The sequence below is a fragment of the Delphinus delphis genome, chromosome 9, assembly GCF_949987515.2.
Source record: "Delphinus delphis chromosome 9, mDelDel1.2, whole genome shotgun sequence".
NCBI lineage: Eukaryota > Metazoa > Chordata > Mammalia > Artiodactyla > Delphinidae > Delphinus > Delphinus delphis.
This window is the reverse complement of record NC_082691.1, coordinates 38414725-38428441: the sequence shown is the minus strand read 5'-3', so window position 1 is coordinate 38428441 and position 13717 is coordinate 38414725. Positions and strand designations below refer to the sequence as shown.

General features: G+C 41.5%; 2 protein-coding genes across 3 annotated transcripts in view; one reads left to right on the top strand and one right to left on the bottom strand.

Moving 5' to 3' along the window:
- The window catches only part of ANKMY2 (ankyrin repeat and MYND domain containing 2), a 34288-nt gene extending 28150 nt beyond the window's left edge, over positions 1-6138 (bottom strand). Inside the window, exon 1 of the mRNA XM_060020420.1 lies at positions 5564-6138. Coding sequence (XP_059876403.1) covers positions 5564-5630 — 67 coding nt within the window. The 5' untranslated portion in view covers positions 5631-6138. The remainder of the gene's footprint in view (positions 1-5563) is intronic.
- A 53-nt stretch (positions 6139-6191) lies between these two features.
- Positions 6192-13717, top strand: part of BZW2 (basic leucine zipper and W2 domains 2) — a 57450-nt gene continuing 49924 nt past the window's right edge. The window contains exon 1 of one of the 2 annotated variants that reach the window (XM_060020421.1): positions 6192-6339. The gene's annotated coding sequence lies outside the window, so the exon portion shown is untranslated. Of the gene's footprint in view, positions 6356-13717 lie in introns of both variants that reach the window. The other variant, XM_060020422.1, reaches the window with a different exon arrangement.

The window sequence follows — 13717 nt, the reverse complement described above, 5'->3', positions numbered from 1 at the left end:
ATGCTTCAGCTGAACCCCATTATCCACTGAGGAATAACTGAAGTTATTTTCCATCTGACTGAGAGATGTTTATGCAATAAAGGGAGAATACTATAGGGATTGTGATCATGCCAGAGCCTGCTATATGTTAGGGAAAGGATGGGGATTGCAATCATAAACATTTGGCTCATATTAGACAACAGGCCAATAATTCTATAAAATGTTTAGCCCAGTGGCTAACAATGTACAGTAAATCTGTCCAATCGCAGGGCAATTAAAAGAAAAAAAGTGAGTTGTTCACTCACATACCATGGAATACCAGTTAGTCTTTTGAAATGCAGGGATCAGGATGGGAAAATTTTTCTGAAACTGTTTGGGCTTCTAGAGAATGAAAACATATTTTGGAAAATAGATGAGCAAAATACCCCCAAGAGGAAAAACTTTTGATGATTTCTAACTTGGAGTTCCTAATTTAATGACATTAGGAAACTGTAGAAGGTCTAGAATAGCATGGAAATGGGAAACACATAGTTTACACAGAAGGATTTTTATTTTTTGTCATTCCTTACTGTGCATAGTATACTCTCAAACAATATTTTGCAATTAAAAGATTATTTGCTTTACCTGGGAAAGAAATATGTTAAATCTGATTTAACAAACTCTTAAGATGAGGGGATGTGGTACTATAAAGGGGATGGGAAATGAGTCAACATTTATCCTCATTGGAGACAAAAAAGAATAGACATAAATGACGAAAATAATATTTAATAATTTGTTTCCCTTGTGAGAATTTCTCCAAGTTGCTCCAGAGAAGAAAACACAACCCAACCTGCTCCATTAGGGTGGGATAGATAACTTATCTGGATGGACGAGCATTTTAGCAGAGAAGAGATGATGATAAGAGTGATATTCTCACTGTTACTACCCTCTCTTGTATCACACTAGAGCCCTTTCAGGACCACTATAAAACTGAACAAGTCATATAAAACCCTCAGTTTTCTTATATAGGAAGCAGAAATAATAACATCCATCCCACAGTGTTCTTAGGACTAAGGGCTTGGCTTGGTGCGGGGCACAGAGTACAACCTCAGTGCATATTAGATGCACTTGTTATTTATATTTACAGCAGCATAATATAATTCATTGCGACATTTCTGATATCTAGTTTGGGACCACTGGTCTCTACTGAAGACAAGGAGAAGTAGCCAAAACAAACAAAAAGGGAGAAACAAACTAACATGTCATTTTCTGTTTCCAGCCATCCATCAGATAGTCATGAGATCTGAATATTTATGAGTTTCAATCATTTAGTGGGATCCCTCAACAGGAATGTTTTGAGGAATCTATATGTAAGTTAAGTATTTAAAAAACTATTTGGCTTGTTAGTTGCTGTTACATTTATGTATAAGTAAAATCATGTATAAATAATTAAAGTGTCTGAATTTAAAAATAATATATGGATACAGACTTAATCATAGATACATAGTTATAAATGTATTTTAAAATAGACTTCTAATTACAACATATATTTTGAAATAGTGAATCTGTTTAAGTGTAAAGTTTCTAAATTCTATGTGTATCTATTTTTAGACTTTGTAACAAAATGTCTTCAAGTTAGGATTATGAATCACTACATAAAAATTAGAGTAACTAAAAGAGCTGTTGTTTTGTAAAGGAAGACAATGAAGCCCACAGAGGTTGCAAAACCTGCCCAGTCATATAGTTAATGGTAACTACGTATTTGAATTTAAATTTGTCTTTGAACTCTATGCTATAATTATTAGTAGACCTGAATCTTTCTATATACCAGAGGTACTAGAAATAACATTATTAACTACACAGGACCTTAGAGCAGGATCTTTTAACAGTCCCAAATTGTAAACAACTGAAATGTCCATCAGTGTCACCAGATAAGCAAATAGTAGTATATCCATACATAGAAAATAAAAGAAAAAAATAAGAAATTATTGGTGCAGTATGGATGAACATGAATATCATGATGCTGAGTGAAATGTCATGCAAAAAAAAGGGAATATTTATTATACTTACTGTATAATTCCACTTACATAAAATTCTAGAATAGAGAAATCTAATCAATAGTGACATCTATGAGTGGTTGCCTGGAGACAGGGGTGGAGGGAGTGACATTACAAATGGGTATGTAGAACGTTTTGGGGGTGACAGAACTGTTCACTGTCTAGATTGCAGTGGTTTCATGGATGTATACTTATGTCAAAACTGACTTTTAAAAAGTGTACACTTGAAATATGTACCATTTATCATACTTTAGTTATACTCCAATAAAACTGGTAGAATAAACCTTATTGTCCGAGTCCGCTTCACATCTCCTTTAACACAAACAATAATAATAAAAAAAATAATTACGTTACTTTCTTGTGAAATTGGCAGCAGTGATCCCAGGGATTTCAAGTACTAAACAAGATAAGTAATGAAAGACTTTCTGGCTTATATTCTTAAAGTTTAATTTATTTTGAAATAGTGCTTCCTCAGTGTTTAATGAAAAAGATATCAGAGCTTAGAAGAATGGGTCAATCTACAAATAATATAACCCAGTTAACTGTGCTTAAGTGATTTCATTTCTCTTCTGAAATGTTGTGAAATGGATGCTGTTAGTGACTATGATTTAAATGGATATGTGAGAAACAGCTTCTCAGTTTCATCTGGAACTTCTTTTTGGCATTCTAACAAATAAACAACCTGTAGAATACCTAGAATGTGCATTTACTCAGAAGAAGAAATTGTTTAAAAGTGTCCGGTAGCAATGTGCGGTATTCTCTGGACTGTAAGTCCCACTTACAATCGGCTTAACTTCTGGAGGGCAGTGGTTAGCCGGAGGGAGAACTCAAAAATTTGTTGAGTTTATTTCAGATTGGCCAAGATGACAGGTCACACGTGGCTGGAAACTTATTGTTAGTTCCACGTACTAGTACTGACTAAGCCAGTGGTTCTCAAAGTTGAGAAATGTACTGAAGGGAAAAATATCAGAACTCTACTCACCTCCTTTCAAGAAAATTGCTTCTTATGAGTACGAATATAAACTTTGTTTATGAGCTTCGTTCAACTGTAAGCCAAAAATTATTTTACAAATTTTAAATGCACACAAAACTACAAAATCAATAACGTTTACAATTAAAATTAATTTAACTTGACAGATGAAAATATTTTGCTGCAATTAAATTGCCTCTCAAAGTGAATAAGATATGGTATGGACTCTGGTGCTGGTTTCATTTTTTCATTTTGTTTAGTTTGTTTTCAAGTCCAGCATATTTCTAGGACTGTGGGCCATATGATATCTCTGCTCTGCCACTTATTACCTGTATTATATTGGGCAAGCTATTTGAACTTTTCAGTTTCTTTGTTTCTTGTCTATCAAGTAGAGACTGCCATGTTTACCATAATAATAGCCAACAGAGTATTTTAAACACATTACTCATACTAACTCATTTTATCCTTATAGCAGTGTTGTGAGGTGGGTACCATTTTTCACATGGAGAACCTAAGGCTCAGAAACAGTAATTTGCCCAAGGCCAAGTCACCAGCAGATGAATGAGGTAGGATTCCAAATCAGACTTGAAAGGTTAACTACCATCCTATGCTGTCCCTCATAATGTTGTAGCTTAAAAATAATTCCTAGCTTATCAAGATTAAATGCATGGATATATGTAAAGTGCTAAGAATTATGCCAGGCCCAAAATAACAATCAGTCAAAGTTGGCTACGGTTGTTACTTTCTCTTATCTCCCATTACATTTTTTTAAGAGTATGGTAATGTCCCACAGACCTTCACTTGACAAGAATGTATCACATACTATGTCTATCTCACTTCTTTTCTCATCAGCTTGGACCAATTAAATAGGTGAGACAGTGTCTGTGTAATTTGTTGCACGATGTAGGCCCAGAAAAAAATCACAGTGCTAACCAGGCAAAATTCACATTAATTCTTTTATTTAATCTTTAAAAATAAAAACTAGTGGATACCTAATAATGTATCCAAGGATTCCCTCCCTACGTCTCCACACACACCACCTGCCGCTTTCAGAGACCCCGTTTATAAAACTGCTCACTTGTTTACACTTTTGAGAGAGGGTGATAGCTCTGGACTGCTTAAAAGCAGAATTTGCATCCCTGGTGGATTATAAGTTGATGCGTTGTCTCCTTTTTTTGCCCAGCACTGTACCTGGCACAGAGCTGAGACTCACATGGTTGCTGAGCTGAATCCCAGGGCCACCAAAGGCACGGAGACATGAACCAGAGACAGGCAGAAAAGGGAGACTGCAGTGCCAAACAGGTCAGCGAGGACCGTGCTGGACAAACAATCTGCAACAACTCCAAGTCCCACAATTCTAGGCAAAGAACACATCATAGCAAATTACAGCTGTGACTGAGTTCAGCCTGTCGAGATCAGATGGAGTGGGCTCAGCTCATGAGCACCTGTTGAATTCCAATCCGATATTTCTCTCCTTTACGTTTAGACTTTTCTTGTCAGTATAAAGAATACATGTGCCTTTCTCTCTGTAGGTCCAGATGGGAGCCAGGTTACTTAGAAAAAAAGAAAGACTGGAAATTACGGAGTTTATGTTGCAATGACTGGCTCCTCTGCCGTTCGAGGGAGCTTAAAACAGCCAAATGAACAATGCCCGCAGTTCCCACACATCCGTATCGCCGCGCCGTGACAGTGCAGAAGCCACGTAGTCACGCTGTTGTCACCTGCCAGGTAACGGGACTTCGGGAACTCTTCTGGGACGTCCACTCGGGGACGGAGCGGAAAACATGGCTTCTGGCTCGTCCCCGGGGCCTGCGTCTCCCTCCCTAGGACCCGGAGCGGCGGAAGTGGGACGCGCGTTGGGAGAATGGAAGGGAAAGCGCGGAAGAGCGCGATTAGAAGGTCGCAGCCCTGCGAAGTGCGCAGAGCGGTGTGGACGCCTCCCCAGCCCCCTCGCTGTTCTGCGAGTTCCTGCGGCGGCCGGGGGTTTCTGGAAGGAAGCCAGGGAGGCCCTGGACTCAGAAGCCTCAATGCGGCAAATTACAGACCTTGTTTTGTGCCCTTGTAAGGAACCCTTCTCCTTAGGAGCTCCCTCCACCCGCCCCAAGCGAGGGCGGGGACAGCCAAGGGATCCAGATCTTTCGGCCTCCGGAAGTCGAAACGGCCCTCAGACAACCGATCTAAGAACCTGAAACTTCCAGACCACTATCGCCCAGACGGACGGTGGTCAAAATCACCTTAGGAGTTTTGAAGAATGCACATTCTGAGGCCCCACCCCGGGTCGCTCATTATCATCCGAAGTGGAGCCTGGAAATGTGCACCCTTCCAAAAGCTGATTTAGAAGACGAACGTCTGCAACCTCCGCTCCCGTCCCAGCGGCGCTTCTCCTTCCCCACCTCTCCGCCCCCGCAACCGGTCCCAGACCAAAGGTAGGAGTGCTGTTTCCCGGTCGCAGGATGTCAGCCTCGCAAAACCGCAACCCAGGGTCAGCCGGGCCGGGGGCGCCGCCCGGGCTCCGCCACGCCCCCCTTCCCTCCCAGGCCAGGCAGGCAGCGCCCCCGCCGCAGCCCAGCACCCACACCTTTTCCGATGACTTCCAGCAGATCCTTTTCCTCCTGGGTCAGCTCGCCTTTCTTTATGTGAACCATTGCTTCCGCCAGCTTGACAGCGATTGTTTCTTTGGGAGTATTAAAAAGTAAACGACGTGTCTGTATTAGGAACGCCAGCCGCAAGGTTAGGCAACTTGAGACTAGGACATTAAGTAGCCAACCGCGGAAGCGTTCGAATTCTCTCCACCCTCCCGGGGGCTGGCGAGCAGCGGGCGAGCTCGGGCGAGCCGGGCGGGCAGTCTCTGCAGGCCCAGCAGTAGTCTCCGCCCCCCGCGAGTCATTGGCCCGGCCAGGAGGAGGAGCTGCAGGAGGCGGCAGCGAGAGTCTCCCATTGGAACAGCTTGGGAAGGAAAAACCAAATGGAGAAAATCAGAGGGGGGAAATTAAATGCCTGTTACACGTCTCCCACCGCCATCCTTTCCGGTGCACGTATTTAGGGACACACAGTATTTAAATTCTCTTTCTGGAATTTCTGTGTTCGGCAGTTTCTGCTAGGGGCATGCATCGCCCTTGCTCTCGATATACACCCCCCTTCATTTCCCAGGGAGTGGAGCGGCCCGGGACGGGGGCGGGCTGGGAGGCGGGGCGGCGTGGTAGGCGGGTCTGCGCCGAGCTCCGTGTGTCGGTGTCAATGTGTCTGTCCTTCACTCCTCCATTGTCTGCCGCCACCACTGCCGCCGCTGCCACTGCCGCTGCCGGAATCGCTGCAGCCCCCAGCCTCGCGCGTCGCCGCTACCTCCTCGGACAGGTGAGAAGCAGCCCAGGTAAGGCAGCGGGGGAGCCGGGAAGCCTTCGACAACCGGAGCCAGAGCCCCACCGGGAGCTTCCCCCCCTGCCGGTGCTGGCCCTAAGGAAGCATGTGCCTGCTGGGGCGGCTTCCTTCCTCTCGGTGGGGAAGCCGCCCCTCCACCCCATTACCATCACTCATACCGCGTATCAGTTCCCCGGAGTGAAGACCCGCCACTTGCCACATTTGGCCGTCCCGGGAGACCGAGAGCGGCCAGGCGCCGGCCACGAGGTGGGAAGTGGCGGGTGCCCATCGTCCCGTGCGTGGCATCGCCAGATGTAACTCCCGGGGAAGCCAGGGTTGAGGCTTTGGACTCGGGGTGGGGTGGAGAGGAGAGCCTCCCATTACGAGCGAGATGAACGCATGTGAGAGTAGTCTCGGGAGAAGGTAGTTCTCATTTGGCAACCTGCCCTCCTCACCCCTCCACCCACCCACCCCCACTTGTCATCTCCTTTGGCGTCTGTGGGAGCTGTAGAAGAAAACCGGATCTGATCGCTCTATGGTGCCCGTTAAGGACGTTTGGAAGCAATTTACACTTGAACTAATACTTCGTTTATGAAAGACAGCCGGGGATGAGGGGGGGAGGAGGGCCTCTTCTCTCTTCTGGAGTTCCCAGTCTCTTTGTAACTCAGATCTTGAGATTTATGGAAATAGGAAGGGGAGGGAGAAGGGGCGGAGATTAAATTGGTGTTGCTGTCTATATATAGCATTAGATTAGCCTCTTAATCCAACCTTCATTCAACTGTAATATGTAGCTTCAGGCTTTCACTATAGGAAGCCAGGGACCAAATACAAGCGTGTACCCTCCTGTGACTCAGAGACAGGACTTGCTTGCTAATACGAAGTCAGTCGTTCCTCCTGGGTGCACATCCATAACATATTTACAGCATCAGCGAAAGCTTCTGTAGAAATTAGTGTTTACTGTTGTTTCTCTACAGTATTAGTATTAGTATTAGTGTTTCTCCCAAGACGCGTCTGCTTCAAAGAGAAATATTTGTATAATTATGTAGATTTTTTTTGTTAAGCATCCCCCCCATACCATCACTTTCTCCCCGCTGTGCCATATATGAAGTGAAGTGTATTTTCCTCTGGCCATACGCCTTCATTTCTTGGAAGCATTCACTAACACTTGTGAAATCCTGGAAGATGTTCATTATTTCCTGCCTTTAACAAAATTTTTTCCCCAAATCCCAGATGTTTTCTTGTCTAAGTCTTCATCTTTACAGGCTGGGGCAGATCTGAGCCAGAACATATCACATGAAAATGGTTTGAAATTATTCATCGCAATGTATAACAAAGAAACTTTTGTTTGGGAATGCTTTAATAATGATGTGACTGTTCAAACAAGTAGTAACGCTTTTGAGTGACCCATCTTTTGTAACACTTAGAATGCTGCTATTGCCACAGTTACAACTGATTGAAAACACAGTATCATGAAGAAGAAACCCAGAAACCTAAGAAAATGCTTGCGGAGTAACCTTTCCTTACCATGTGACTTAACATTTTACAAGGGATGTTACAGAATTGGGTGCTTCATTGACAGTATTTCCATCTCTTGTGTCAAATTGGGGCCATGGTTACTTGAAGGTCACACCTGTTTGTCTCACTGAAGTTGTCTGTTCCTCGAGGATAGCAACTTATTATCTATTTTCCTGGTGCCTTATGGTACCTCCTTGGTATTTAGTCCTCTGTGAGTACATGAATTCCGTAAAGCTAGAGTGAATGACATTTAAAGTAAAAAAGCTAACATCTGCCTAGAAATGTATATAAATAATATGTTAAGTTTAAATTTCTAGAAGCAGATACGTAATGGATTGTGTTCATCAGATGGATTCCATTAATCGTTTTTGGCCAATGTTAATATTTAATGTAGGAATAAGATTAGCTAGTGAGCATACCTTAGACTAGATCAAGGAACTTTTTTTGGATTAAGAATGTATTCACATCTAAGGAGTTTTGTTGGTAATAAAATAGCTACTACTTATTGTGTCCTTAGTCTGTGCCGATATTCTACCAGATGCTTTGTTATAAGATTTGTTTAATCATTGTTGTAGCGACCTAGGAACTAGCCAGTATTACCCCTGTTTCTGAAAATAAGAGGACAGAAACAAAAAGAAGTTAATTTGCCCACAGACCCACAGTTTGGAAGTATCAGAGCCAAAATTGGAACCTAGATCTGTCTCCAAAACCTTTTCGCTTTTCATTATTCTCTATCTCTGTGGCTAGCAATAAGGGGGAAATTATATATTCTTTAGCTAATAGATAACACATTCATGTGGTTTAGCGTGACAGAGGTACAAAAGACTCTCTGACCTCTTTGCACAGTTTCTTCTCCGTGCCGTACAACCCATGGTGTCTGTTTTTCTCATACCTTTCTGAGAAATTGTATGTGTTTATATAGCTTATATGTATAGTTCCACTTTTTTTTTTTCTTACAGAAATGAGAGCATACTAACACATTGTTCCACAATATGCAATAGAATTTATATGTTGCTTTGGTCTCTGTTTCTTTCTTCTCCTTTTAAAAAATAATGATTTCTGAAATGTATGAAATCCTTATATGTGTCCCCATCATCCCTTTTTCTACTGCTACCACCCTGGACGTCTCTTGGCCTGTTGCAGTGGATTCCTAAGTAGCCTGCTTTCCATCCAGCTCATTCAAGGCACCACCATTAAGGCACCACCACCAATATACACTGAGCACTCATCATGCACCCAAGGATGAGACGTACTTTGTAAAGACAGAACTGATTCACTTAAAGCATGTCAGTGGCTCTCCACCTGCCGCAGAATAGAGGCTCTGGTCTCGTACTTCTGGTTCCTCTCCACCAGCCCAGGTTCGGTCTAGGAGGCTCCGACTTCTGGTCCCAGCCGGCATTTCCAGTCAGCCAGCCCCTCCCACATACTCTGCTCTAAGGTCACCTCACTGATTCCCTAACATGCCAGTAGTTTCCACCCCTTTGTTCCTGCTTTTCTCTTCCTGGAGTGACCTCCCTTCCCTCTTTACCGAGTCTTTCTCTCCTTCCAGATCTGATGAAGTGTCAGCTTTCAAGATACTTTCATGGTCCCCTCTCCCACCCCATCCAGGAGGGGAATACAGGCCCTAGTAAACATTTTTATTCCTGTCCCTCAGCAAGGGCGATAAGAACAATCTTTCCTCAGGAGTTGCTGGTACAGTTGCTGACATCCTCTAATTTTCTCCTATCTTCTTAGGAGCCCTGGTCCCCACCCGCCTTGTACCCCGAAATTAACATCACCTTTGCTTCTTCATCTGGATCCCCATGAAAATAACCTAAGGCAGGCACCTTTTTCATGACATCCTAGTTCAGTTTTTGTTAATCTGTTTGGCCCCTTCTCCTTCTAGACTGTAAATTAACTAGAATTAGTTTACCTTTGCTTCTCAAGATTGTGACCCATGTCTCGCACGTAGTGTGTGCTCAGTACATGCTGAGTTGAATTCAGTTTGATCTCCAAGTTATTTCAGGTGGATTTGTTTCCCTACTTGACTAATCCTTCCTGGCAATGTGAGGTGATGTGGCCCTAAGCACACACAATCATAACCAAGGGGAGAAGGTCTGTAAATGTTTTCGGTCTCAAGCTGCTTGACATTCTGATGAATGCTACCAACCAAGAAAAAAAAATTGTACATATGCACATGTTACAAATTTTGCAGACCATTCCTGGACTCCCTCTTTGAAGCCCTTGACGTACAGCTCTGTGCTTTAAGAGAATGCCGTTTTCTTTTTATTGCAGGGGAATAGCTCATTTTTGAGTGTTGTAACTTTTGGGGTAATGTTTTCCTTGACATTTAACTTTCTTTTCTTGGGTACATTTCTTGACTGAGTGGATATTTGATGATATTAAGGATTTTTATTTTCTTTGAAACTAATATTGTGGTTATATGTTTAAAAGGTCCCTTATCTTTTAGAGATATGTACTGAATTGTTTAAGGGGGGGAAATGGTAGGACATCTAAGACTTGCTTCAATATAATTTTGTGACAGTGGGGGACAGGGACTGAGTAAGAGTATTAATGAGACAAAGTTCACTGTGTAGTTAAGGGTTGAAGGTGGGCAATGAGTACATTGACTTCATTAGACTGTTCTCTCTGCTTTTGATACGTTTGAGATTTTCCATAAGGAAGTCTTAAAAAGGAAATCTGGACATATTACAGCCCCTAAGAAATTGTCGTTGTAGTTTAAACCAAAAAAAAAAAAAAGAGAGAGAGAGAGAGAGAAAGCAATATGGATACAAATGCTCTTTCTCTATACTTAGAGTTGAGCTTATGCGGTTATCCATTTAATGTTAAAACAGTTACACCTAAATCTGCAAAAGACTGTCTTGTGAACAATGCATTTCCATAAACTGTTCACATCACCCTTTAGCTTCTCCACAAAACGGAGAGGTAGGTGGCGTATCTCAGTGCTGTGTCACAAGCTTGTGAATATCCTACTGGCAGCTAATCTTCATCTTTTTTAGACCCTGACGAAGTAATTTGCAGACACGTCTCAACAAGGGGTGCAAATATATTTCGTTTAACTGAGAAAATCAAGACATGAATGAAGTGGAGATACTGATTTTCTTCTTGTGTCACATAAATCAAGTCAGAAGGCATTTCCAAAAAAAGAAGTACTTTGGTAATGTCACGAGCAATAGTTAGAGGAGGTATCTCACTGCCTGAAAATCGGGAGCACACTCAGGTGTGCCTGCCACGTCCTTCCTCAGGATTTGCTTAACTAAATGCTTGCTTTGACAACTGCTTTCTGAATTCTTAAAACTTTATAACTTGCGTGTCTTGATGTTTATGTTTCTTTTATGATGTTTTGGACTTATGAAATGTTAATGTTTCCAGAAGCCAACATGGAATTTTTTGGTATCATTTATAACATTTCTTCCCAGATTTGGTTTGAAGCGTTCTTAAAGAATATTTAATTAAGCTTCAAAGCCAAGCCTTCACAGTGTCTAAGGACAATGTAGCCAGTCCAGTCTCATTGCCAGGTAATGCTGAAGCACACATTAGTGTATATCCAGCTTCAACTCATATATATTTATATTAGCTATGTCACTGTGGAATTTAAAACTCAAGGCTGGTGCCTCTTATCTCTGAGTATAGTAAAACAGTTCCAATAATTAAAAATAGAAAGCTATTTTTGCATCAGAAGGGAAAAGGTAGCATTCACCTTCGCAATAAATACATTTAAGCTAGAAAACTGGTGTTTTTATCTCTCGGTATTTGGTTATCTGTTGCGGGGTTGTGTTAAAAAGACCCGGCAGACAAAGCAGCCCTTAAAACTACATTCATCAGCCTCTGAGTAAAATCTCTTCCTGGTCTGTTGATTGTGGAGTAAAGCAGTCCCATTAAGTAGCCTCTTCTGACCTGGTAGGAAATGATTATGGATGAGCCCTGGGAGACAGCCAAGCACAGCCATAGCTCTGAGAATTAGAGTGGGAAAACCAAGACTCCGTGATGAGATGGCTTTTCCAAGGCAATGTCTCTTGCTTTCACTTTCTTCATATATAAAACAGGGATACTAACCAAACTTACAGGATGACTCTGAGGACCCTTGAGGATCCCCTGTGAACTATAAAATGTTATATAAAAATTAATTGTTATTTTTAGGGCCAATTCTACCTGTTTCTACAGTTGAGAAGAAGATGAATAACACAACTACAGGCCTAGTTAAGAAATCATTTTAAAGTAAAATTGTATAGACATTAGTATTTGCCATAAGCCCAACTTCCTACATTTTGGAAGAGATTTATTTTTCAAGAGAGACTTTCATAAAGATATAATTCTAGTACTTCTATCTCAGGATTAACTTATTAAAAATATTAATCAGGTTTAACTTTTTTTTAATAATAATAAGAAAGTTCTTGGTATGCATCTGTTGTTTTTAGTGAATCCCAAATGATAAGACATGATATTTGTTCCCAAGAGGCCTCTATCCTTTAGGAGACGACCCGCCAGCCCCTGAAACAATAGGGACTAAAGTCATCATCCAAAATCCCCCCCCCCACCTCTGTCAGCCGACAGGTTAGACCCCTTTGAGAACTTCCCTTTGCCTGTTCAGGTGGCTGTCCGGCTCCGTCCAGTCTTTCAGCTCTAATGTGAACAATGTGGTTACTCCCTACCCACCCACTGGCTTCCTGCTCCCAGAATACCCTCCTCCACCCGTTTCTGCATATCACATTTTACTCCAATCCTTCTCAGCTCAAATGACCCCTTCCCCACACAGCCTTCTCCAGTCCCCAACCAGAGCAGTACAGTCACAAGTGCATATTCCAGAACGTGTGGAGCTCAGTGGGAGGACTAGAGAAAGTGAGATTCTGAACAGAGTCTGGAAGGATTGGTGAATTTGGGCAGGCGAGCCAGAAAACGGAGAACATTCCAGGGAGAACAACCCCCAAGAAAACAACTCCATACAATATTATAACATGTTATAAATATTTATAAAATAAATATTGGCTGTAATTTTCTGGCCAACCGTATTGGAACTAGAAATTTTTTCTTTCAAAGGCAAGTTTTCTTCCGTATGTCAACTTTTTTAAAATCATGGAAGTGGAGATTATATTTTAAAGCACACTAGGTTTGTTCTTGCTCTCAAGTAATTTATGACATCACATGTTTTAGACTAAACTGAAAATTATAAAGCAGTATCTTCAGAATTGGTGGTAGCAGGAAAGTTAATAATGGACATAAAAAGAAACCATAGAAGAGAAAATCATATACTTATTCGGATATTTTGCCCTTGAATACAAACTAATTTGAAATTATCCAAAATAGCTAGAATATCAATAGCCAAAATAACTAGAAAATAAAATGAGTAGGAAATTGTGAAATTTATTTTGCAAGTGAACTATGATGCATGGAACTGTTTTTATCTATATAGTGCCTTAAAGGAATTTTATTCTCTCAGTTTGATTTTTTTTTCAGTTGGACTGTTCTGATTTTTTGTTTTCTACTTTTATTGATGAATGGAATAAAGACATGGCTGAAACAGTTAAACCTGAGAGATGCAACTTGGGGATTTAATAATCAGGTTAATGTGAATCATTTTAATGCGGGATTGTGGTTGTCGTTAGGAGTTTCCACAGCATTTTTCCTTTGTATCTATTAGGGGAAAAAATACACGACAATTTAGAATAATTTCTAAATTAAAAAAATCTGCTGTATACCAGTATCAGCAGTATACACAAGAATACTTTTCTTTCTTAACTCATTCTGATGTCTATGTTGGGGCCATGGGTCTCTTCAGCAAGTATCTTTTAGGCAGTTAAATGCCAACTGGAATAATTTGGCCTGTTCTAAATTTGGCATGTGTTGAGTGAAAAGTGCCAAA